We start from the raw sequence: 25301 nt of genomic DNA on the forward strand, positions 1-25301 counted from the left end.
AGATAGGCCTAAGCCCAAGGTAGAGAGCCTTAGGCTAGATGAAAGGGCAGCGGGCAACATTCAATTCCATTTTAATTGGGCTAAGGTAAAGAAAACTTCCCCCCCCAGTGCCCAGCGTTAGAATCCAAAGCAGCTGCAGAGTGGAATCCCACCTCTGAAGGCTTTTAAAGACTGCTTTCTAGCAGTCTTTCTATTTCTATACTTGGCAAGAGCTCTGTGTGGACTGCCTAAAAGCAGGAGATGGACCTCCCAGCTACTTCTTAAAACCCCAGTGTCAGCTGGGATTTTTCTTTTTTAAGGCATGGCAGTTAACCAGGGCAAACTCACTTCCTGAGGAAACTTAACATAGCAAAGAGGTTCCATGGGATCATAGATTTAAAGCAAAAAAGGAACACTGAGGTTTTTCTGGTCCAACCATCTTTTACAAAGGGGGAAACAGAGGCACAGAGAGTTGAGGCCAGAGGTCACCCACATAATAAAGAGCAGAGCAAGGGGCAGTTGAATCCAAGTCCAGCATTCTTTCCACTACAGTTTTTAAAAATTCCTTAGAAAAAAAAAAGCCATTTCTAGCACTCTTGACAAAGCAGAGATGCTCCTCATAACAGAGTTTTTCTCACCACAGCAGCAAAGATGTGCCAAGCTGCAAAGCAGGACTGAACTAAATTCAATTTAATCAGCATTTAGTAAGTGCCGACTACAGGCTAGGCACAGAGCTAGACCCTTGGCTGGCTCTGAAGGGACAAAAACAAGACTGAAATCAGTTTCTGCCCTCAGGGAGTTTTCATTCTACAGAGGGAAAAAACTTGTCCCCAACTAAGTAAATACACAATAAATACATAATGCTGGGGGGAAGAGGGGAAGATCAGGAAAGGCTTGGTGAAGGGCACTGCACTGGAGGGGGCTGTGCTTAGAGGCAGCCACGAAGGAGGGCACCCCAGGTATGGGGCACAGCCCATGCAAATGCACACAAGCAGGAGATGCAATCTCAGAGAATATCCAATAGGTGACTTGGGCTGGAATGTAGAATGCAAGTGAGACAGTAATATGAAATATGCCCAACACTGGAGTTTGCATGTTATCTCAGAGGCAAAAGGGAACCAGGAAACTTCTGGAACAGGGGGGACCCTGCTGATCTGTACTGCTGAGTGGATGACGGGTGAGAGAAGGGAGAGCCAAAAGCAGGGAGACCAACTAGGAGGTCCCCGAAAGAGAGCAGGTAAAAGTCGAGGAGGGAATGAACAAGGAACATGACAAGAAAGAAGGAAATGGGCCAGGAGGTGTAGGGCAGAATCCACAGGGCTCAAGGGGGCAGTTTGTTGCGAGCAGGCATGCGCGCGCGCGCGCACACACACACACACACACACACACACACACACACACACACACACACACACACACACACACACACACACCCCACCACCACCACTACTACTACTATTACTAGAAAGGGTGTTGCCAAGCCTAAACCCTGCGCATAAATGACTCCAACTGTTCATCCACAGTGTTTTACTAAACTCCCAAGTCCCAGGTCCAAGCATTTCAAGCTGAAACTAACCCTCAGGGATCATCTCACCAAAACCCAGCCTTTTACCGAGAAAAGCAAGGTCCAGAGAGGGAAAGAAATCAGCCTATGGTCCAAAGACTACCCAGCAGAGCTAGGACCAAAGACTTGGAGTCTGGGGCACCTTCTGCTCTCCAGAACTGAGTTCAAAAGGGCAAGGCAGAATCAAAATACACTTGCCTGGACTTATCATTCACAGAAACACTCTCAAAACCACAAACTATAAAATGGTCTGTTTTCTCCTCCCATTCCACCAAAAAGACACAGTCAGAATCATGTTTCCACCACACACCCACCATGGGATCTGCAGAAACTTCATCTTCTTCCACCCACTGAAGGAGGTTAAAAAGTACACAAGGTCCTCGCCCTGGGGAGCTCAGCTCACACACAGACTCCGTCAAACTGACCTCTCCCCTTTCTGGACAAATATGGCTTCACCTTCCAGTCCGCGAGCACATGAGGGCTGTCCCACAAAAGAGACATACTGGTTTATCCCGCAGCCTCTGGGAATATGAGAAAGTAAAGAGTGTCCAAGAGGCCAGATGGCCCCAAATGTTCTCACTTCAATCCTTTAGAAAAAAATCCCTCCACCTATACAGATCATACCCCCTCCTTCCTTACTTTAGAAAACTGTTCAAGAGACACTGTGGGGGTTGGGGAATCACCCATTTATGGCCAGCCACCTGATATGAGCCTCTCCCATCCTAGATGGGTCCTCAGATACACTGTCACTGGGGTCCACACTCAAAGCTTTTCCAGCTCAATCCCAACTGGGATTGAGAGAGTTTGTACTCTGCTTACACAGACATCAAGGCCCCCAGGTGACTGACTTGCAGCCATAATGGTTATCAGAGGAGGGCATTAAGCCCTCCGAAAATACTCCCTCTGCTCTGAGGTTTGGGATCAGCAGCCCCTGAACACCACACCCCTTCCCCAACCTACCCACCAAAGATATGATGTAGAGAAGTTATAGAAAAAACAACAACAAACCCACCCAACTAGCAAGGAAGTCTAATGGGCAAGCCCAGCTCCCAAGTCTCCCTCTTCCAGCTGTTCTGAAAGTCACAATTGTGCCATGATGACCCAAGGTCCAGCACATCCACAGGAGACCATGTGACTTCTCTGCCCAGAAGCGTGTCTCCCCCCAACAGCGAAGGGGACAAAAGCGCAGGCGCTTCCACCAGTACGTAAGGTCCTCCACGATGAGCTCCAAACTCCCTCTCCCCACGCGACGTTCCCATTCAAACTACACTATCAGCTGGTCCCCATCTCCTTCCTCTCTTCCTGGTTCCGGGCATCAGCACTGGCCACCTGTCTCAAAGTGTGCTTGGAATGTTTCCTTTCATCACCTGTGCCTGTGGAAATCCCTTCTTTCCCTTCAAAGCTTTCCCTGATCTCCCCACAAAAATATGCTATCCTCCTCCTCCTTAAACTGTCTTGGGTGCTGTGGTACAACAGAGAGAGCACCAGGCCTGGAGTCAGACACACCTGAATTCAAATCTTGCCTCAGACACTTACTAGCGTGAACACGGGCAAGTCACTGAACCTGCCTGCCTCAGTTTCTTTAACTGTAAAATGGAGATAATAACAGCATGCACCTCCCACAGTTGTTCTGAGGATCAAATAAGGTAACATTTATAAAGTGCTTTAGCACAGTGCCTGGCACATAGCAAGTGCCTAATAAAAGTTTACTGAATGAATGTAAAAGGCAGTTAATAACAAAATCTTACTAAACTTCACGCTTCGATAATACCCCAAAAACACCACTACCACACAATAACTCAACTCTTCACATTTCTGTAAGCACTCTTAAAGAGCACTTTACCTATAATAACTCTGAAAGAGTGTGATTGTCATTACTCCCATTTTACAGATGAAGAAACTGAGGTTCAGAGAAGGTAAGTGATTTGCTCAGGGCCCAGGGCTGGTGAAAGAGCACAAATTTGAACCTGGGTCTCCTGATTCCAAGTTCCACCCTCTTGACACTGTAGCATGTGCCCAGTGCTTCAAACAAAGTGCTTTTCCATCCATCAACCCCAAGAATTGTCTCACCAATCCTGTGAGAAAGGCAGGATGGGGAAGATTAGCCTCATTTTAGATTCAGGAAAATGTGCCTTGGGGCAGTGAAGTCACCTGGCAGTTAAGTAGCAGAGGTGTGTCTTCTGACTCCCAAGTCAGGGCCTCCACACTGTACAAAGCCCCACATAACTACGGAAGCCCAAATAGAAATGCCATCCATTTGGCTATCTGTCTATGGACGTTTCTTCACAGACACACACCAACAGGTCTCAGCTACTGTACAAAGAAGGGGCTTTGTCTTTCTTACATGTCACAGTCTGAAGTCACCCCTCTGATCCTGCCATTTGATGAGATGGTACTAACAAGCTTCGAGGACTGTCACACAGGGCAAAGCCACAGACAATGATCTTAAGACAGGGACTTAAGAGCTGGGATCAAAAACCACTTAGGGACCATGGCACGTTGGGCAAATGACGGCCTTTTTCACAACTAAGGAAAACTTTTTTTGACTATGGGTACCTGTGACATTCAGAAATTAGTAAAATAATTTCATATATATGTAGTATATGCTTACATCATTTACTTTACATCGTTTCAGGGGATGCCTAAGAAAATCTTCCTACTGAGTTCTCTGCTGCCCTTTGGTCTCAAAGTTTCACCTCCATCGCTGTAATGCAGCTGAGAATTTCCAGGATTCCCACATTTTTCTAGATGCATAGACTAAGGTAGGTAGGTAGGAAAGAGAGAGAGAAAGAGAGAGAGAGAGAGAGAGACAGAGAGACAGAGACAGAGAGACAGAGACAGAGAGACAGAGAGAAAGAGATGAATAAATGCTTTATCTATGTGCCAGGCACTGTGTTAGTGCTGGAGGTACAAATACAAGTAAATAAGACAGTCCCTGACCTCAAGGAGCCTGCATTCTAATGGATAAAGACAACCTCAACACTACATGGGACTTAGAAGGAGAAATGCAGCAGATAAAAGGCAGTAAAGCCCAGAAAGAGGAGAGGAGTGAATGAAGCATGGCTGAGGTCCTTCCCAAAATGTCCGGCCTTTGGGGAAGAGTAACCAATGACAGGAAGGCTCCAGGGTGGAGATGTCCCAGATGGCTGCTTCTCCAGGTCATATTCACAGCTAAGAAAGTCCAACTCTAATGCTAATATTCTCCCAAACATGTGATTAGTGCCTCCTATCATGCAACAGCAAGATCTCAGAAGAATCAAAAACACAACTGATCGAAAGGGCAATGGAAAGACAGATGGTGGCCTATAAGGGCATCAGTATTTTATCATGATGCATGAGAAGCACCATGAAAAACAATGTCAAGAACATTAATATCTGGAAAAGAAGGGGTCATGAAATGACAGTGATGGATAACAGAGAGAAAGCTATGATGATAGCCAAGAAATATTAAAAGAAATAGAGAGGCACTTCATACACTGAAGAAATTAACTATGGAGGATTTATGAGCAAACACAGATAGGATAAATATGGATGGATAGCAATCTACTCATCTGCATAGGAAAGCTCACAGATCCACTTAGATACTGGTGTACAAAATCTCCAAATAGCATTATTTACAAGATACCTGAAGAATCACCCCAGATAAAAGGGGTTAGACATGTTCTTCTTGGTTCCAAACCATCAATAAATATTGATGAAGTACCTACTATACATCAGGCATTAGAACAGACACAAAAGAAAAGAACCAGCACTGACTGGTGGCAATTACAAGGAGGCAGATTTCGCTATAAGAAAGAATTTACTAGAATGTAAGAACGTAAGCTGATGTTGAAATGTAAGCTCCTTGAGGGCAGGGGCTGTTTCACTCTTGTCTTTGCAAACCCAGAACCTAGTAGAGTCCCTGGCAGATAATAACTGCTTCAAAAATGCTTGTGGAATGAGTGATTCCTCAACATCAGGGCTGTCTCATGATGGAATGGATTCCTTCAGGATATAGTGAGCTCCCCATCACCAGTGGTCTTCAAGCGAAGGATGACTTCTCAAGGAGACTGTGAAGTGGATTCATGCTTCAGTTAAGGCACTGGATTAGCTGACCTCTAAGATCCATTCCAAACTCCCAAGATTAAATTATTCTCTGATCCTCTCACTTCCCCACCTAGAAAATTAGGGTTTTTGATGAGATCATCTCTAAGGTTCTTCCCACCTTGGACAATCTAGGAAGCTTTGTCTGTTCTAAATTGTCACAGAGACTAGCAGCCTCCTGGCATAAAGCCCAGTCATTCTTGAATCTGATCACAGTCAGAATGGAGTGAAACTTATTGATGACTCTATTCAGGAAACATGTGACAAAAACCCATGAAGACAAAATAAATGTGAAACAGGCAAGGGAGACTAGGCAAATGGGTAAAGAGAATAAAGACCTACAAACGTCCATTAGATCCTAATAGATCTCTGAAAGTATGGGTGGTTTAATTCTTTGCATCTTCAACACCCAGGATAGTGCCTGGTACACAGCAGGTATTTAATAAATGTTGGCTGACATTAACATCTGAGTAACAACATGGAGGCTCCATCAAAGTAGTGTATCACCTCATCAGAGGGTATTTCCAGACACCTGCCATCTACACCAGAAAACTTTTCCTCCCAACAACAGGTGACCGAGGAATACTCGGTGTCCTAAGGCAGCTAGGTGGCTCGGTGGATAAAGCTCAGGAGTCAGAAAGATCTGAGTTCACATGTGACCTCAGGCATGTACTAGCCATACAATCAGGACAAGTCACTTACTCTCTTTTTTGCCTTAATCACTGGAGAAGGGAATGCCAACCCCTTCCCGTAACTTTGCCAAGAAAACTCTGTGTACAGTGTGGTCCATGGGGTCACAAAGAGTCAGACATGACTCAAGTCAACAACAGTAACTTAGACTCATACAGGTGTAATGATTGAGATCAGACGCTGCCGAGCTATGAAAACCCTCAGAGCATCACGCGACATGAGCATTCTCAGCTCTGGCTTTAAAACAGCCTCCTTCCTCTTGGGTCTGGGGCATGGGGCTCCAGAACAATAATAACAACGGGAGTAACGATGACAATCATGCACACAGGCCTCCCTGCCAGACAGAGCCAACCCTCTCTTTTCGAAGGTTCTGCCAGCCTAGCCCAAGCTAGAGGGAATTCAGTGATGAGGGACTCCGCCTGTCCTATGAAGACCAACCTAGGTCAAGTTCAAAGAGGCTCATGGCCTGTAAAACTCAAAATCTTATGGAAGTGAATGTTGAAAACTAAAAATTAATTAATTATTTTTTTAAAAAACCAGCATGGCCTCAAGAGCTCGAATTGCTCTTCAGCACAGCAACTCTGGAAGACTGTCTAGCAGGCACAGACTACCCCACTGTGTGTCAGTGCAGGGAATATTCACCCTAACGAAATTCAAAGGCCAGCCTCCTTCCTGTCACTGGAAAGGTGAGAGGCCATGAGTGTGGAACATCACACATGCCAACAGACTGAACTGACCGATGCTCAATCAATTTCCCGCCCCCACCCTGCCTTACTGGCCACCCCACTTCCTGTCTCTCTTTGTACACTGTCTCTCAGATTGTATGTTTCTTAAGGGCAGAACCTTACAATTGTACAAATTAACTGTATCCCCAGCTTAGCACAGTGCCCAACACATAAGTGGGCGCTTAATAAATGTATATGAGATTGGACTGATGTGCTGATTTAGGCTGGCTGACTTGTTTTTACTTTTCCTTCTCTTTATTTTTTTGTCACAAGGGAATGGTTCAATGGGGAGGGAAAGGGAAATAAGTATATTCAGAAACTAACCCAATCTAAAAACAAAAGACGTCAACAAACTTAAGTTTCATTTAAACAAAAGAAAGACTTGAAATAATACCAACATTCTGGTTTCTGAGGCATTTTATGATTAGGAAAAGTTTTCACACAATTTATCTTACTTGATCCTATGAAGTAGGAGGGCAAGTGTTATGACAAGGAAACTGAGCTATGAAAGGATCTGTCAGAGATCACACACCTAATAAAAGCGATAGCACCAAGACCTGAACCCAGGCCTCCCGACTCTAAGTCCAGTTACTCTTTCCCACTATCATAAAATGATAATCTAACTTCCCAACACAGGGTGGGAACAGTGGAAAGGCACTGGGCTAAGGATCAGGAAACCGAGGGAATGTCCCCAAATCTGACACTGATTTGCTGCGTGGCCCTCAGCTGATCACTTTTCCTCTTCATGCTTCAGTATGCCCAGCCATAAAAATGAAGAGTAGGATCAGTCCACTTTGCCTCTAAAATACGATTCTACGAACTAGGATGCTTTTGTATCCCACACTGAAGAACCTCTGTATGTTCCGTCAGTCCAAACTACATACAAAAGGCAACAGGAGAAAGAAAAAACACTAAGACACTCAAGCAAAGCAGTCAACAAGACCTGAGTCAGTGAGTGCCTTGTTGTGCGTGGACAAGTGTCCTAAGAGGCTGCAGAGGGGATTTCTGCTCAAGGGAAGATTGGCTTAGATGTCCCCAAAGTCCCTTCCTACCCTGAGACTCGGGGATTATTGCCACCTCCAGGTATTACTGGAAAGCAAAGCAGCTGACAAAAAGGGGTCTGTCATTTCACTTAGGCTGGGTGTGCGTGGGGTTGCTTTTTGGGCGGCTTTTTCTTTTTTTTTGTCTTGCACATCCTGGAATTAATGCTGGTCTCTGAATCATTTCCTCTTCTTGCTTCCTGTCTTTAAAAGCTCTGAAAGGCTCCTTGTCACTTCCCTGATCCATGTTCATGGGCATAGTTTCCTTTTATTCAGGCAGTCATAGTAAGTCAGAAGCCCCACCTGCCTCCAGGCTGCAGCTCCAACAAAGGCAGGCAGCCCCTTGCACGGAATGAAGGAAGGAAGAGGCGGAAGGAAGGAAGAAAGAAGACTCTCTCAGTCTGGTAGAAGCAAACCACAGTGTAAGTTCTCTTTCCATTTTCAAAGAAAATAGACCTCTGAGAAAAAACACAAGTCACCCCACAAAGAACCACAGCAAAAGAAAAACTCATCAGCAACAAGCCTGCGGATGATTAGGGGCATGAGCGAAGAGCAAATCCCTGATTCAAGTCAAATATTTATCCCCAGAAAGACAAGAGAGGGAAAAAACTAATCACACTTAGAAAGGAGGTGGTAAAGATCAGCACAGTGGCACAGAGGCGGGGGTACTGGACTTGGAGTCCAGAAAACCTGAGTTCAAATTCTGCCTTAGATGCTCACTCAACTGTGAGCCCAGGGACAAGATCCTGAACCTCCTGGGCCACAATTTCCTCTACTGTAAAACAGGGATAATAATATCACCCACTTTACCGAGTCATTGTGAGGATAAAATGAGATAAACGGTACCATGCAGATGAAAGGTAGAGCAGCCGTGCCCTCAGGGAGCTGCCACTCAAACCCCTGGGATCTAGAGCCAAAACCCCTTAGGCCTCAGAATCAGGTTCTCCGTTAATCTCACCCACCAGTACAGATTTGTGACAGGCATAATAGAATCAGTGCACGCTTAGTCTAATATATTTTACGAGGGCCAGAGAAAGGCTTGAAAGTCAGAGTTCCAGATGCTGCTGCAGATGATGGAGCTGCGAAGGGCCTTCTGGAGAAATGAACATCTAGCTCTACTTTTTGAGCACTCCGCCCTTCCCCCATCCAACCCACTGAGTCCAAAGGATGTGCAACCTCTTGCCTAGGCTTACTTGGCTGGTCAGCCCAAAGAGTAAGGCAGAGCCATACATCCCTGTTACCTTCCCAGTGCTAGGGAAGCGGGGTTACTCCAGGGAGCCTATGTGTCCCAATCTCATCTGGGGAGCAATGATGAGAGGAGCTTTGGGCTGCCATGCCACCTGGCCAAGAAAAAAAGGACTGAACCAGATTTAGATGCTTTGTCCCATTTTACACTATGTCAGGACAAATCATGGCCACTGTAATTTGCCAATGACAACCACTGGCACAAAATCCCCCCTTCCCTTTCCTTCCCCTGGCTCAGTCAGAACCATCTCCGAACAAAAATCCAAAACAGCTGCAGTTCCCACAACTGGCCTCAAATTTGCTCCCTTTGCTGACTTTTAAGAACTTCACACTGTTAAATCAAAATAACCACTGACAGAATTTCAACTTGAATTTTCACAAAACACAAGTGGCCCCAGCGCCACTGAACTACAGCTACAGCTACTGTGGAGAGTGAAACCCTCCTCTCTAGCACAGCGCTCATTCAATTCAAAAAGCATTTATTGCACACCTGTGTTCAAAGCCCTCAAGGGATGTCCAGTACACTGAGAACACTAGCCGATGCTGCTCATCCCTGCCAGGGCATCACGCTGTCCTGAGCCCAGTAACAAGGATCACAACCTGATCTCTGACCTCTGCCTCAACAAGCCCCACATGGGATTCGGATGGGATCCTAAGAGCTGGGACCAGGACTTGGGACCAGGACCATAGAATCGTAGTTTACCGCTGAAAGGGACTTAAGAAGTCAACAAACCTACCTCCATTTTTCAGAGCAAGAAACTGAGGACCAGAGAAGGGAAGGATCTTACCTAGGGTCCCATCTTCAAGAAAAATAATTTACATTTCTATAGCCCAGGAAAAGCTGCAAAAGCCCTTAACTTAAAACAACACTGTGCAACTGTTAATATCTCAATTTTATAAATGAGGAAACTGAAGCTCTGAAAGAGGAAGTAACTACAGGCAGCTAAGAGGTGCAGTACTCATAGCACTGGGCCTGGGGTCAGGAAGCCCAGAGTTCAAATCCAGTCTCAAGCTCTCACTATCTGTACGACCTTGGCCAAGTCACTTAACCTTTCTCTCAGTTTCCTCAACTGTAAATTGGGAATGATGATAATAGCACCAGCCTCCCAGGGTTGTTTCGAGAATCAAATGAAATAATATTTGTAAAACCCCTGGCACATAATAGGCTCTCAATAAATGTTTGTTTCCTTCTCTCTCCCCTTCACACAGACAGTAAGAATCAGAGCCAGGACAAGTGGCCAAGCCTTTAACAGTAAAACCAGAGTCCTCTCCATCACACCACAGAAAAGGAGGTCACACGAGGAAAGGGATGGCAAAGATGAGTTTGGCACTGCTGAGAACTTAATATTTTGATGTCTAGGTTCCAGGCAAAGCGAAATGTGTTTTTTTAATTCTGGGGTGGGTGGCATAAGAGACAAGTTAACACTAAGCAGAGCGGGACTGAGTTCGATGTGAGCACAAAATAAAGCCCAAACAGTTGCAGCCTACCAGCTCCAAAACAAACCTCAGTGACCTTCCAGATGTTGGCATGGCAAAGCCCTCAACACAACCCAGGGGTGACTACTGCAGGAATATAGTTCATTGTGCCACACAATCTACCATGCTGTGAAAATAAGACTCAGCCTGCTTCATGGGGACAGGTCTCAGCTCCCCAGAGGTAAGGTCAAAGTTTTAGGTTTATCTTATAATCCCCACGGTGCCCAGCACCGGACTGGCTGCCAACAAGCCCTCCGTTACTACCTGCCAGCTGGTTGGCTGACTGACTGGCTGCACAAAATCCCAGAATTAGAAGGGATCTTGGCTATCATACAGTCCAACTCCCTTCTCCCCCCATGCAGAAATCTTTCTAGAGCAGGGGTTCTTAACCTAGAAGGCATAAACAGATTTCAATGAGTGTGAATTTAGATGGGAAAAAAATTACATCTTTTATTTCAATAAGGTTGGTTTCCTCATATATTTTATTTTGTGCATTTAAAACCATTACTCTGAGAAGGGGTTCTATACAAAAATGTCATATAAAAAAGTTAAAGTGTTTATATATATATAAAACATATACCAAAAAGTGTGATATGTAAACTTTTTTAAAGAAAGACAGTGAGAAGTCTCCATACCAATTCCCCATTCTTGGAAATTTAAACTCTGCTCCAAAGTAATGTTGCCCAATGAAGTTTCATTTCCTTAAAAACTCCTGGGGCACTGAGAAAGTGAGCCAAGTTTGTCAGGGACACAGAGGCAGGACTAGAGGCCAGGTCTTTTTCAGGATGATTACTTGTTACTCTCCATCACTCGACATTCCGAACAAGCTGGACTTTGTGCTGTCCCTCATCAACAGCATTCCATTTCCTGTCTCTACACAGACTGGCCCCACTGCCTAGAGGGCTCCCCCCCTCACCTTTCACCTCTTGGTTCACTCAATCTCAGTCTATCATCCAATCCAGATCCTGGGACCCCAGGTTATTCCCCTTCCTTTCTCAAGCAGCTTCCCTGGCTCTGTCCTAATTCTGGTCCTTATACTAGAGACATGCTTATTACTAGGGTACAAGCTGATATCCCCGTAAACATCCTAACCTCTCCTTGATTCTCCTGATCACCTCTCGGCTGGCTTCTGAAGCCCTTCCCAACCTGGCCTCAACCTACCTTCCCAACCTCGTTCTACATGACTTACCTTGCACCGTCCAGCTAAATTGGCTGCCCTGCTGTTCCTCACACCTGACATGCCATACCCCACTTCCCTTCCTTTGCCCTGTCCCTCATGGCTAGAATTCACTGCCCTCACCTTCTCTTAAGATCCTTTATGTCCTTCAAAATTCTGCTTAACTACCACCTACATGAAGCTTTCCTGAGCCCCCCAGCTGCTAGTTCCCTCCTCCACAAAATTACACTGTATTTATTTTAAATACACTTACAGGTGCTTCCCCAAGAGAATATAAGCTTTTTGAGGGCAAGGCCAAAGAATAGAAAATTATAACACTGTACTATAGAACAATTCAGAACTATGCCCAAATGGCTGTAAAACTGTCTACTCTCGGACCCAGCAATACTATCACTAGGTCTATACCCCAAAGAAAGGAAAAGGAAGTTATTTTAACATGTAATTGGGGTAAAAAATAAAATATTACTAAAAAAAAAAGGAAAAGGATCCACACATACAAAAATGTTTACAGCAGCTCTTTTTATGGTGGCAAAGAATTGGAAACTGAGGGGATGTCTGTGAATTGGGGAATGAACGAACAAATTGTGGTACATGAATGTAATAGAATATTATTGTGCTAAAAGAAATGAAGACGGGAATGGTTTCAGAAAAATCTGTATAGACTTACATGAACTGATGCAAAGTGAAAGGAGCAGAGCCAGAACAATATACACAGTAACAGCAATATTGTAACAATCATCAACTGGGAAAGATTTAGCTACTCTGATCAAGACAAAAATCCAACACAATTCCAAAAGGCTCATGATGAAAAATGCTATCCACTTCAGAGAGAAAACTGATGCAGATTAAAGCATATTTTTTCTCCTGCTTTATTCTTCTTTTTTTCTGGAGCACAGCTAATATGGAAATATGTTTTTCATTACTTCATATGCATCATGGGTATACTGTTTCTTGCCTTCTCAAAGGATGAGGGAGAGAAACTTTAGAACTAAAATAAAAATAATTTTTAAAAAAACTACTACACTCTTCATTTTAGGTGGACTACCACAAACCATTTTTATTATTAATTTAACATTTTAAATCCAAGAATTTCTAGCCCAGAGAAAGAAACATCCAAATGGAGAGTGTCTACCCATGCCTTTGGGTATCTAACACATAAAGAAAAAGATCTATTCCATCTAACAGAACAAAAGTCACTTAATCTTTTCCTAAAACTACTCAATTCCTCCTTAGACCCACCTCCTTCAAGAGTACTCCAGGGATAATCAAAAGGACCCACTCTCTGAGATCAATACCCTAATCCCTTCAGAATGAGGAGGGAAAGGCAATGATCTTAACTAAACAAGGGCTATTTCTTGTTTTGAACTGAGTCATCATTTTAAATCCATTTTTCCCTAGCTTTGGTACTTGACCTTTTACACACTTTAGACTAGAATAATATATATTTCTCAATACTTTAAACTGAACTAAAAAGGTTTTAAATGTTTCCACAGCAGGATCGGTTTCACTTTTGTCTTTATCCCCAGCATCTCAGAGAGGACCTGGCACATAGTAGGTTCTTAAATATGCATACCAATGATTGATTGATTGATTGACTGATTGATGGGAACCCTTGACTCCAATCAAGGATGAGCTCAAGTGTTCCCTTCTTCAAGGCCTTTCCCAATTCCCTTAGTTGTTAGTGCAGCCTCTCCCCATCACTGCGTATTTTCTTTTGTAGATAACCTGAGCTCCTGGAGGACAGGGATCATCTCATTTGTGTATTTTCATCCCCAATACCTATCCCAGTGCTTAGCACATAGTAGGTACTCAATAAATACATTCTTGATTTCTGACTCCAATCCCCTTTCTCTATATCCACTATGCTGTATTGTGCGTGCATGTTGTGTGTCGTCCCTGGAAACACAAATGTTATAGAAAAATTAATTCTATTTCAGTCACTCTGAGTCAGTTAACATTTATTAAAAGCCTACTATATGCCAGGCACTGTGCTAAGCAGTGGGGATACAAAAAAAAAATGAAATAGTCTCTATCCTCGAGGAACTCAGTCTTATGGGGGAAATAACAAATCATCAACCAAGGAAAGGCACCAGAATTAGGAGGGACGGGGAAAGAACATGTATTTCTTTCAAATAAATATACATGCTCACGCTAAAGCAATCCACCTGCATGAAACAGCCTGGAATAATGGAAAAGCCCACTGAGATGCAGAAGGTCTCAGGCCAAGTCCTTGCTCCGAGACTTCTTACTGGATGGCACTGAGAAAATCACTTCTCCCTTCTGGTCCTCAGTTTCTTTGCTTGTATAATAAGGACAATAATCCTGAATCATGGCAGAGTCAATATGGCTCTGAACTTGGGACTCAAGAAGACTTAGGTTCATTAGCGGGGTTCGGATGGCTCCTAGCTATGTGAGCCTGAGCAAGTCACAACTCTGTTTTCCTCATCCATAAAAATACCAGTAGTACTTAACCTCAAAGTTGTGGTGAAGAACAAAACAGGTACTATATTAAAGTGTTCTGCATACCTTAAGGGACTACAGGGATAAAGACAGGGAAAAAGACAGGGAAAGGGACGGGACCTGGGATTACCTGATACAGGTAACTGCCAGATAAGGAAACTCCCTCTACCAATGTAGGTTGGCACCTTCTCCACTATTTACAGTCTTAGAGGGTCTCCTAGTTTACCGGGCAGTTAAGAGACTTTTCTGAGGTTAGTATGTGCCAGAGGCATGACATGAAGCAAGGTCTTCCCATCTCAGACTCTATTTGCTGTGCCAGGCAGCCTCTAAGGTACCATGTAAATGCCTATTATTGTTATTATTACCACCCCCACCTTACCTCAAGGAAGGGGTTTGTTGCGAAGAGCAAATAAGTGAATGTAAGAGAAAGTACTCTGTAAACCTTAAAGGGCTTTGTAAATGTTAGCTATTATCAGTACAGACACAAGTGCCCCATGATACCTGCTATCCATGGGGTAATGAAAACCTAAGCCTGACTATAGCACTCTAAGAGGCTGGGCAGGCCTGATGCTTACTTTACTCCCCAGACAGATGCAATGCCTGGCACTAAGTTTGGCACACAGCAGGATAATTTTTTTTCATCTTAAGTCCAATATTTAAATTCAAATATTTTTGGTTAAAAGAGATTTTAACAACCAAAAAAAACCCAAACTCTAAATATGGCTCTAATTTAAGATACAACAAGCACAAAAGAATCCCAGTCATATCTTCCCTTGCTGTTTTAAGGAAAGCCCATTGTAAACCTTTGGGCACTATCAAACTGAAGTATTATTATCTTAGGGCAGGGCTCCTTAGCCTGAGGTCTACAAACTTGTTTAACAGTTTGGGTAATAGCATTTCAACAAAGGATTCCTTTGTAATTCTATGTATTTTATTTTATGCACTTAAAAACATTCTGAGAAGGGATCCCTAGGCATCATACTACCCAAAGGAAGGCCGAAACTAGAAAGAGTAAGAACGCCTGCCTGAGAGGGTTCCAGCTGGAAAGGACCTTAACAATCTTCTAGGTTAAGGAGGAAACCAAGATCTGGGAAAGTGACATAAGCCTATACTTTATGACTATAAAGTCCTGTACACATGTAGATATTGATTACTCTTAGCCTAATAATTGTTCAATTTTCTGCCATAGCTGAAAACATATCAGCTAATACTGATGAGGATTTCTACATCTGGCCTAGACCTGTGAGTTCACTGGCTGTACAGAACTCCCAGGAAGGAAACTTATTCCACTAATGAAGATTGTGACAAATGCTCAGCAATTTAAAGTCTTCACTGCCTGGATCACTGCTGGTTAAGTGACTTGCCCAGGGTCACAAAGCTCTTAGGAGACTTGAGCCCAGGTCTTCCCTACACCAAGGCCAGCTCTCCACCCAGTCTGACAGCAGCCTCTCATATCTATATCAAACCTGAAGTGAAACTGACATCTGAAGTAGGAAGAATACATACTAAGAGATCAACCAATGCCTTCTGGCCTTTCCTTGGGCTATATTCCCAAAGACTGAACCACTTACCCTGTCCATCTTTTTTCTGTTCTTTTCTTTTCTTTTGGGTGAGGCAATAATTGGGGTTAAGTGACTTGCCCAGAGTCACACAGCTAGTCAGTGTTATGTGTCTGAGGCTGGAAACACACTCAGGTCCTCCTGACTCCAGGGCCAGCGCTCTATCCACTGCGCCACCTGGCTGCCCCTGTCCTTCTTAACGAGTTAAATTCCTACCCAGTGTCACTCCTCCAGGCTGGAGTCTACACCTCAAGAGGGCTAGGACTTTATCTTATCTGTACTTGACACCTCCCCCAGCTCCCAGCACAAAACTCTCTACTCACATCATTCTCGCATGACCAAGAAGCTGGTAAAATCTTTGGGGGTTACTGTACATCATTTCCAACCAGTAAGATGAGGGAAGATTTCCATTTCAAAAGCAAAGTGCAATTTCTTTAAGACAGTTATCCCTGGCCATGCTTAATAAATCTCTAAATTTGATCTCTTTAATTACTAAATGTAAATCTGATGGCCTTTTCTCAGTCTTCATCCTTCCAGACCTCTCCAAGTCTTCTGGCTTTTTTAACCAGGGCCTCCACCAGCATGCTCATTGACACTGACTCCTCCCGGTCCTTCCTCTGTTTGACTGTTCCTAAATGGGGAGGGAGGGCCTTCGAGTCATAGACACTGTCAGTGAAAGTGCCCAAAGTCAGAAAATAGAGGTGTCTCACGTTGTGTGACCCTGGGCAAGTCACTTAACTCCAACTGCCTCACCAAAAAGCAAAAAATAAATAAACAAGTAAATAAATAAGGAACGTCTTAGGTGAGGAACATAGAAAGGATGCCAGGGCTGCTACACCACAAAGTTGGAGGGGACTGGTAGATAGGGTAATAATAATAACAATAATGATAATAGCATTTATTAAGCACCTACTACAAGCCATTTGATCTCATTCGATCCTCATATCACCCTAGGAGGTGGGCACAATTATTATCCCAATTTTACAGATAAGTTTTAAGAAAACTGGGAAGGTAGGAAGGGACCAAGTTGTAAAGGGCTTTGAATGCCAGGCAGAAAATCTTATATCTGATCGGGGGGGGGGGGGGAGATGAAAGGGAATCACTGCAGTTTACTGAATAGGGGGGGTGATATGGTCAGACCTGTTCCTTACAAAGACCACTTGAACAGCTGAGTGGAGGATGGACTGGAGTGGTGAGAGACTTGAGGCAGGCAGACCCATCAGTAGGCCACCGTAATAGTCTAAGCATGAGGAGATGAGAGCCTGCAACAAGGCGATGGCCGTGTCAGAGAAGAGGAGGAAGGAGGTATAGGAGAGAGATGGTATGCAGGTCAAATCAATTTATTCATTGATTCAAAAGCACCAAATCACCACAGAAACAAACCTATAATGCTTCAAACAAGCACAAGCTTGTTGTCACAGAAGAAAAATATATTTGTAACATAACTGGCCAATTACTTACTGCTGAAGGGGCCATTAAAGAATTCTAGGGCCAACCCAAGGAATGACTGTCCTTCAGGAATCTTAAACTCAACATGTCCAACACACAGCACATTATCTTTCCTCCCTAGACCAAAATGACCTGCTTCTCCTGAGATAGCGCCATCACAGTCACCTTCAACTCCTCCCTGTCTCTCACCCCATAAGGGCTTCTCACTTACCAAGTCTTGTACATTCTAGCTCTTCGCCCATCTCTGGCTTCTGTCCCAGTCTCTCCATTCAGGCGGCTCAGCACCTCTCACCTGGACCATTGCAACAGCCTAAAAGATGTCCCTGTCTCCAGTCTCTCTCCTTTCTGATCTATCTTTTACGAAGCTGCCAAAAGAATCTTCCTGAAGAGTGGATCAGGGATGGGGGAGAGGGGGCACGCCAGCTAGGTGGCACAGTGGATAGAGCACCGGCCCTGAATTCAGGAGGACCTAAGTTCAAATCTGGTCTCAGACACATAACACTTACCAGCTGTATGACCCTAGGCAAGTCACTTAACTCTACTGCCTAGCTAAAAAAAAAAAAGAAAAATATATCAATCATGTCACTCCTCTGCCTCGAAAGATTTTCCCTTTTTTTTTTTTAAGGCAATTGGGGTTAAGTGACTTGCCCAGGGTCACACACGTAGGGTCAAGTGTTTGGTCTGAAGCCGGATTTGAACTTACATGCTCATGACTTCAGGGCTGGTGCTCTATCCACTGTGGGCTTCAAAAGATTTTGGGGCCTTCCCACAGCCTCTGGGAAAAACCACCAACTCTCCAACTTAGCATCTAAAGCTCATCACAGTGTGAATCCAGCCAGCCTCCCTTGCCAGACACTACTCCTCTCCCCTCACTCTTTATTCCAGCCAAACTCCCCTATTTGTTGATCTCTGAATTTGCCTAAGTACATACTCTCCACTCCCCCCATACCTAGAATTCAGTCCTGTCTTCCTTTGTGGCTCTTAGAACCTCAAGCTTCATTCCAAGACTGTACTGGTCATCTCCTCTCCCTAGTTAACTGCTCTCTCCCTCTTTAGATGACCATGTACAAAATCCTTGTCGTCATCACAGATCCATTAAATTTACAGAACAACATTATTAATAGATTTTGGCATACCAAATACTGATAACCTCCAAACCACACAGAATGAAAAGCTCTCAAAATATAGAGCCCCATGGAAAGAAACCAAAACCATGAAGGAACAAGATGAACTGCAAACTATTCCTGTCACCCCATCTGCTATTGGGGTTGTCCCAAAGATACTGTTGGTGAGCCTAGAGACGATGAGCTTAAACCTCAACACTTCTATTCAGCTGTAAAAGGATGATAATAGCTAGCATTTATGCAGCTCTTTAAGGTTTGCAAAGGGCTTTACTAATATTATCTCATCACATTATTTGATCCTCACAACAACCTTGCCAGGTAGGGCTGTTATTATCCCCATTTTACAGATGAAGAAACTGAGGCAAAGGTCAAGTGACATGCTCAGAGTCACCCAGCTAGGAAGTGTCTGAGGCTACATCTGAACTCAGGTCTTCCACACTGCAGGCCCGGCACTCTAACCACCATGCCACCTAGGCGCCTCTTTAAAAGAACAAAATCAAAAAGACAATCCTTTGATCTACCTAGGCAAGAACGTTAAACATAAAAGAACAATATGATAGTGGTTTGTCCTAGGATCATTTCTATTAAACTGTCGATTTATAAGATGAAAACAAGAAAAATCATCACAATGTTTATATTTGTCTGCTTCAATGGTCTAATTACCCAGCAGTATGTACGCCCTTTGAGGGCAAGGAATGTTTCTTTTTTGTCTTGGCATCCCTTTGTTGAGCACTCAGCTCAACACCTGGCACATAAGACATTTAACAGATTATCTGTTAAACTAAACTGAAAATACCACTTTAGGAAAAATAAAAGGGGAGCAGGGCACCCTCCTGCTTACTGACTGCAATCTCCATCTTGGTACCTAGGAAGTGTGACTTTGATTACTATGACAAATAGGGGGCAGCATGGTATATCAGAAAGAAAGCAGGCTCTAGAGACCTGAGTTCAAATCCCAGGACTCATGTCTAACACTACAATTACATTACCTTGGACAAGTCACAAGACCTTGCCTGGTGCTAGCTTCCCTTTCTGTACCTACCTCACAGGTGGTTATATTAAAGGGCTCTGTGAATCCGAAAGCACTATATGAAGGTGTACAACCAAACTCAAGGAAAGGGCACATCCTAGGGAAATGAATGACATATCCAAGAGACAACTCCAAAGCAATTAGGAGACAACTTTCTACATCTCTTTTGAATGACCCAGGAAGTAGGTTTTAGAAATAAATCTACAAGGCCCTATTCATGCCCATACTCCACATTCAACATGAAAATAAAGAATCTAATCTAGAAAATCTCACTTTTGCCCACCCCATATCTATCACATCAGCCTAACTCCCCTTCTTATAAGCTATTCTGGTTGAGGTCTTACTGGGGCTGACCTTCATTTGCTCCCTTAGAACAGAGTAGCCTACTATAACTGGAGGCAGTGTTGCCCAGTGGAAAGAGCACCATTTCTGGGGTTGGAGGATCCCAGCAGTGACACTTACTGCCTGGGTTACCTTGGGCTACAGACTGAAGCTTGCCTTCCTTACGCACAAAATGGGAATAATGATGCTTACATTTGACCAGAGCTGCTGTGAGCAAAGCACTTTTGTAAACCCTGAAATGCTACAGAAATGTCATTGTCTCATTGACAACAGGCTTCTGTGGTCCCCTGATATCACTCCCATCCAGTAAGACGAGGGAAGGCTCTGATTTTAAGTGAAATAAAATTTCTTTGAAGATACTTATACTTGGCATGTTTTCCCAACCTGAACTAGAAACCTGAGCTCAGAAAAGTATGTTGCCTTAAAGCCTGCTGTTGTCACAGCATGAACCAAACCAGCAACTCCCTCATCGACCAAGCTCATCAGATCACTGCAAAGCTGCAATCAGTGCTGGGGGTGTGGATGGGGTGGGGGTGGGGGGAGAGCAGAGGCAAGGGGCATGAAGGAGGAAATTCAGCAGACATGGAGAAGGGAGAGGATGGAAAATGTTACTTTCCACTTCTCTGGGCCAGAGTTTCTTCATATGTAAAAGAAAGGAGAAGGGAAGGGAAGGGATTAGCTGGATAAGAGGCAGGGAATGTGGAAAAAACACCAGACTTGGAGTCAAATTTGCAATGAAATACAAGCTCTGCCACTTACTAGCTGTGTGACCTCAAACATGTCATCTGACTTCCACCAGACCTCAGTTTCCTCAACTGTATAATGGAGTAATTAATAATATGTTGGCTATAAACTACACAGGCCTATTTATGAGGAAAACGCTTTATAATCTGCTGGAGTAGAGGTTTTTAACTTGAGGTTCATGAATTATTTTTAATATTACACTAACTGCATTTCAATAAAATTGGTTTCCTTTGTAATCTTACGCATTTTACTGGATGCATTTCAAAACATGATTCTGATTAGAGGCCCAAAGATTTCCCTAGGATGCCAAAGGTGTCCAGGCCCCAAAAAAGGCTTAAGATCCCCTGCCCTAAAGAAATGGGAGCTGTTATTACTACGGCTTCAAATTGAAAGCTCAGCTGCTGCAAACTCCAGTGTTGCAAAGGAGGCAGAAATACGGAAGGCTGATCACAGTGCTTGCCTCCTCCTTCCACAGGCAGAAAGCAAACCCCAGCCTCCTCCAATCCTTCATTCTCAGTTTAGGTCACAGCACTGGCAAAGAGACCATCTACACAATGCTGGTGAGGGGCAAGATTGTGACAGGGATGCTACCTGGGGCCCAGAATTCCATTTACTCAGTGAGAACACAGTCTCCTAGGGACCTCTCCAGAGGTACGGGAACAATTCACGATTTCCTGTAGTTTCCGTTATTATGACATCATCCTTTTTCAGCGAACAGACCTGCAAGAAGCCCATGGATGCCCTGGAACTGAAAAGTCAGGCAAACAGACAGAAGGCTGTCTGGGCTTTGCTTTGTTTTATGCTAGGATTCCCCCAGCTCTCCTCCACCCCCCTGGGGATACCAGGGTCCCCTACCAACTGACAAGAGAGAAGAGCCTTTAATCAATGCCTGTCTGTTTACAAAGACTGCAGGCTGGACAAATGGTTTGGGCTTTCCACTGCTGCCGTCACATTTAAAAATCCTCTAGTAACACAGGGAAAACTACCCTTCCGTACACAATTCCTGCAACTCCTTCCCTTCTTCAATCACCCCTGCAGCTTAATTATGAGGGAAGCCTTTTTAAGCTGGCTGAGAAGCCAGTTCCTGTGGCAAGCAGAGGACAATTCAACAAACAGCAACTTTATTGTCTGACTGTTCAGATACCGTCAGAAGCACAAAAATGATGCCTTGGTCCTCTCCAAGAATGCCCTGAAAGCCACTCTCTGCTAGGGAGTAAGAGGGCTTGCCTAATGCCTCACGGCAGGATGTTACGGGAGCACGTCTGCAGTCTGCCAGACCATTAAATGGATATTCTAAAGTCAGATCAGGCCCAATGGAAGTATGCTAGTATACTGGAAAGAGTGAGAGAGTGAGAGTAGCCGGTTCAAATCCTTTGCAATTTACTACCTGTATGACCTTGGGCGAGTCATTGAACATGTCTGATCCTCAGTTTCCTCATTTGTAAATTGAGGGGATTGGACTATGATTTCCAAGGTCCCTTCTAATTCTAGACCTATGATCCTATGAGGGATCTGGACTAGATTGGGGTTAGAAAAAGAATTAGAGATAGGTGGCACAGTGGATGGAGCACTGCACCTGAAGACAATTGGACCTAAATTCAAATCCAGCCTCAGACGCTAACTAGCTCAGTGACCCCAAGCAAGTCACTTAATTGTTGTCTGCCTCAGGTTCCCCATTTGTAAAATGAGGATAATAACAGCAACTCCCTCCCAGGGCAGGAGGATCTGTCAAGGGTAAAATGAAATAGTATTTGTAAAGCACTTTGCTAACTTTAAAGCACTAGATAAATGCCAGCTGTTATTATCATTAGTTATTACAGGTTAAGAGCCCCTGGACTAGATGCTCCAAGGAGTCACCTCTAAATCCCTGGAGGTAATCATTCACGATTCTAGCCCTGCCACTAACAGCTCAGGAACCACTAGCAGGTACCAGTCCCTCTCTGTGCTTGAGGGTTTTCTCCTTTTCAAATGAAGGAGACAGGTTAGATCATCTTAAGTTCCTTTCCAAGCCTTAAGTCTTATGAAAGCCCTACACCCTCATACATATTAAATGCCTGAATCTGAAAGTGAAACATTAACATCTGTATTATCAATATCTAACTGCCAGGCAAGGGGGCAGAAGGGTAGTTACAAAGTGTTTAGTCCAAGGCCCTAAGCCCTAAGTTATCACTGGGCTCAGGAAGGAAGTATCCAATTAAGGGCCTTCTCTCACCTTCAACTTCAAACTAAAGTGATAACATTCTCTTCCCCAATTTTGTTAAAGTTGAAATCTTTGTTGTGGGTTAAAAAAAAAGACTTTCAGTGTTCTGCTTCTTGGAATATTCATCTATATCTTTTCAGAAGACATGCAGACACTGGAATTTTTCTCATGACCAAGAAGAAAACTGTCCTGTCATCACCAAAGATATGCAAATTTAGTCCCCAGGATGAACGAACCTGAATGCTGTGATCTCATTTCACTTTACAGTGAGGGCATCTGCTGCAGAAAAAGGGCAGGGGTTTCCCGTCAATATCAGCCGTAATTTCAAAAACCCCACAAAACTTAACAAAACGAACCATCAGCTGAGGGAGAAACCAAGCAAAGTGACACGGGTCAGGCTTCCAGGTAAGGAGAACCCAGGTACAGTATATGAACCACAAGCCAGTCAAGCTATTTTCCAAACCTGTCCCACAGAGGGAGAGATAACTAGGTCAGACAGAATTCTAATTGCTTTCCTCATCTTCTAGGTAACTCAGTTCTATCACTTCCTTATCCCCTCCTCAGAAGGAGGAGGCCCAAGGCAGGAAGGCAAGCAGGTAATTTGTTCCCCAAAATCCCCATCCGTTTAGTCCAAAAGACATCTTGCCCTTTCACATTTGTAAGAGGAAAGACTGAAATCTGGGGGCCATGCCCTAGAAAACAGAGCCGCTATCTGTGGCCAGATGATGTAACCACAGTAACCTCAGAGGGATCCACAGGCTGGCCAGGACAGGGCCTCACCCACGGGGGCTCATTAGCTGGGGATCTAAGTTAAAATTAATAGCCCCAAACCCAGGAGGGCCCTGGGGAAGGCCAAGAACCTGAGTGCAGACCTTTCTGGGGAGAAGTCCTCCAAAACATTACGTTAAAGTTTTAAAGAAACTTGGGTTGGAGGTCCCTTTAATTATACAGAGTATACAATAAACTTTTACCCAGCCCTCATTTTAACCCCTCCCCTCCAAAGAGTTAAAAGAGTCATCAAAAAAAAAAAAACCAAACCCAACCAAATAAAAAAAAAACAGCAGGGAGGAACGAAGCAAACCCTTCCCCCAGACATCTATCAATCCCCACTGAGCAAAGTCCCAAGATATTTGGGCCTGGTCAGCTCTTGCTCCATCATTTCATCCGTCTCCCACAGGTTCCTTCCCAGACCCTGCACCCGGGTCACCCCACTGCCCCAGAAAACATGAGGTGGGGTGAGAAGGGGACAGAGATGCTCACAGGGTCCACCTCAACCCCCTCCTTCTGAAGGGGTATAGGGAGGAAGGGGTGGGGGAGGTTAAGGAGGCTAGCAATCTCTGCCACCTTGGGGCAAACAATGGGAATGTAGCCTTGACCCAGAGTCCCCCTTTCCCTGTACGTGGGAATGGGGGAGTAGGGGTCCCAACAAGAATGGATCCCGGAGAGGCACCCGCCAATGCTGCCTCTTCCTGGGATCTTCTCAGGGGTTCACTTCTCCTCATTCCTGGGGAGATCTCTGGGTAGAGAGGGATTCCAAACAATACAGCCTGGACCAGGGTTCCCCACTCTCCACGGGAAAAGAGGTGTACACTCCTGGCGGAGGGAGGAGGGGAGAGACAATGCAGACTCTCCAAGGGAAAGGGGGTGAACAACGCAGAACCAGGGTCACCCACTGCGCACAGGGAAAGGGGTGAACATTCCTGACCCGGGGGATAAACAATGCAGCCCGGACCAGAGTCCCCCCACTCTCTAAGGGAAAAGGGGTGAGCATTCCAGACGGGGGGGCGAACAATGCAGGCTCGCCAGGGTCCACTATCCTTGGGGGTTCTCTGGGGAGGTAGGGATGAGGAGCAAAGCCAGGAGGAGCCGGAGCCGGGGAGGGAGGGAGGCAAAGTTGATCCAGCTGCAGACCCCGCTAGTCCATCCGTCCCGAAGCTGGGGGAGGGGGAGTATGGGGAGGTCCCCCAGTTCGTTCACTTCCCCGCGGGCTAGCTCACTCACCCGACAGCTCGTCCGGCTCCAGCCCAGTCTCCGTGTCCAGCCCGCAGATGACAAAGTAGTCGGCGAAGCGGCTGGGAAGCGAGCCCCCGCCGCCCCCTCCTCCGCCGCCGCCGCTCATGGCGCTGGGGGCCGGGGGCTGCCGCTGCTGCCGATGCCGCTGCTGCCGGTGCCCCCCTGCCTCCGCCCCCGCGGCCCCCCACCCCAGCTCAGGCTGCCCCGGGCCCGGCGCGCGCCGCTGCCTCTGCCTGCGCCTGTGCCTGTGCCTGTGCCGCCGCTGCCGCCTCCGCCGCTACCGCGGCCCGGGCCCCGGCTCCGGCAGCCGCCCCGGCCCCAGCCCCAGCCGCGGCCGCCGCGGCCAGGACCGCGCGGGGGGAGAGCGCGCCGCCCCGCGCGGCATCCTGGGCTCCGGCCGT

General features: G+C 45.2%; 1 protein-coding gene across 2 annotated transcripts in view; it reads right to left on the reverse strand.

The window, feature by feature from the left end:
* Window positions 1-25059, reverse strand: part of DENND5A (DENN domain containing 5A) — a 96884-nt gene extending 71825 nt beyond the window's left edge. For both annotated transcript variants that reach the window (XM_021001903.2, XM_021001902.2), the window contains exon 1: window positions 24889-25059. In XM_021001903.2, the coding sequence (XP_020857562.1) occupies window positions 24889-25006 (118 nt within the window). In that variant the 5' untranslated portion in view covers window positions 25007-25059. The remainder of the gene's footprint in view (window positions 1-24888) is intronic.
* Between the last annotated feature and the right edge of the window lie 242 nt (window positions 25060-25301).

This window comes from Phascolarctos cinereus, unplaced genomic scaffold (assembly GCF_003287225.1).
Source record: "Phascolarctos cinereus isolate Bilbo 61053 unplaced genomic scaffold, phaCin_HiC Scaffold_9;HRSCAF=440, whole genome shotgun sequence".
NCBI lineage: Eukaryota > Metazoa > Chordata > Mammalia > Diprotodontia > Phascolarctidae > Phascolarctos > Phascolarctos cinereus.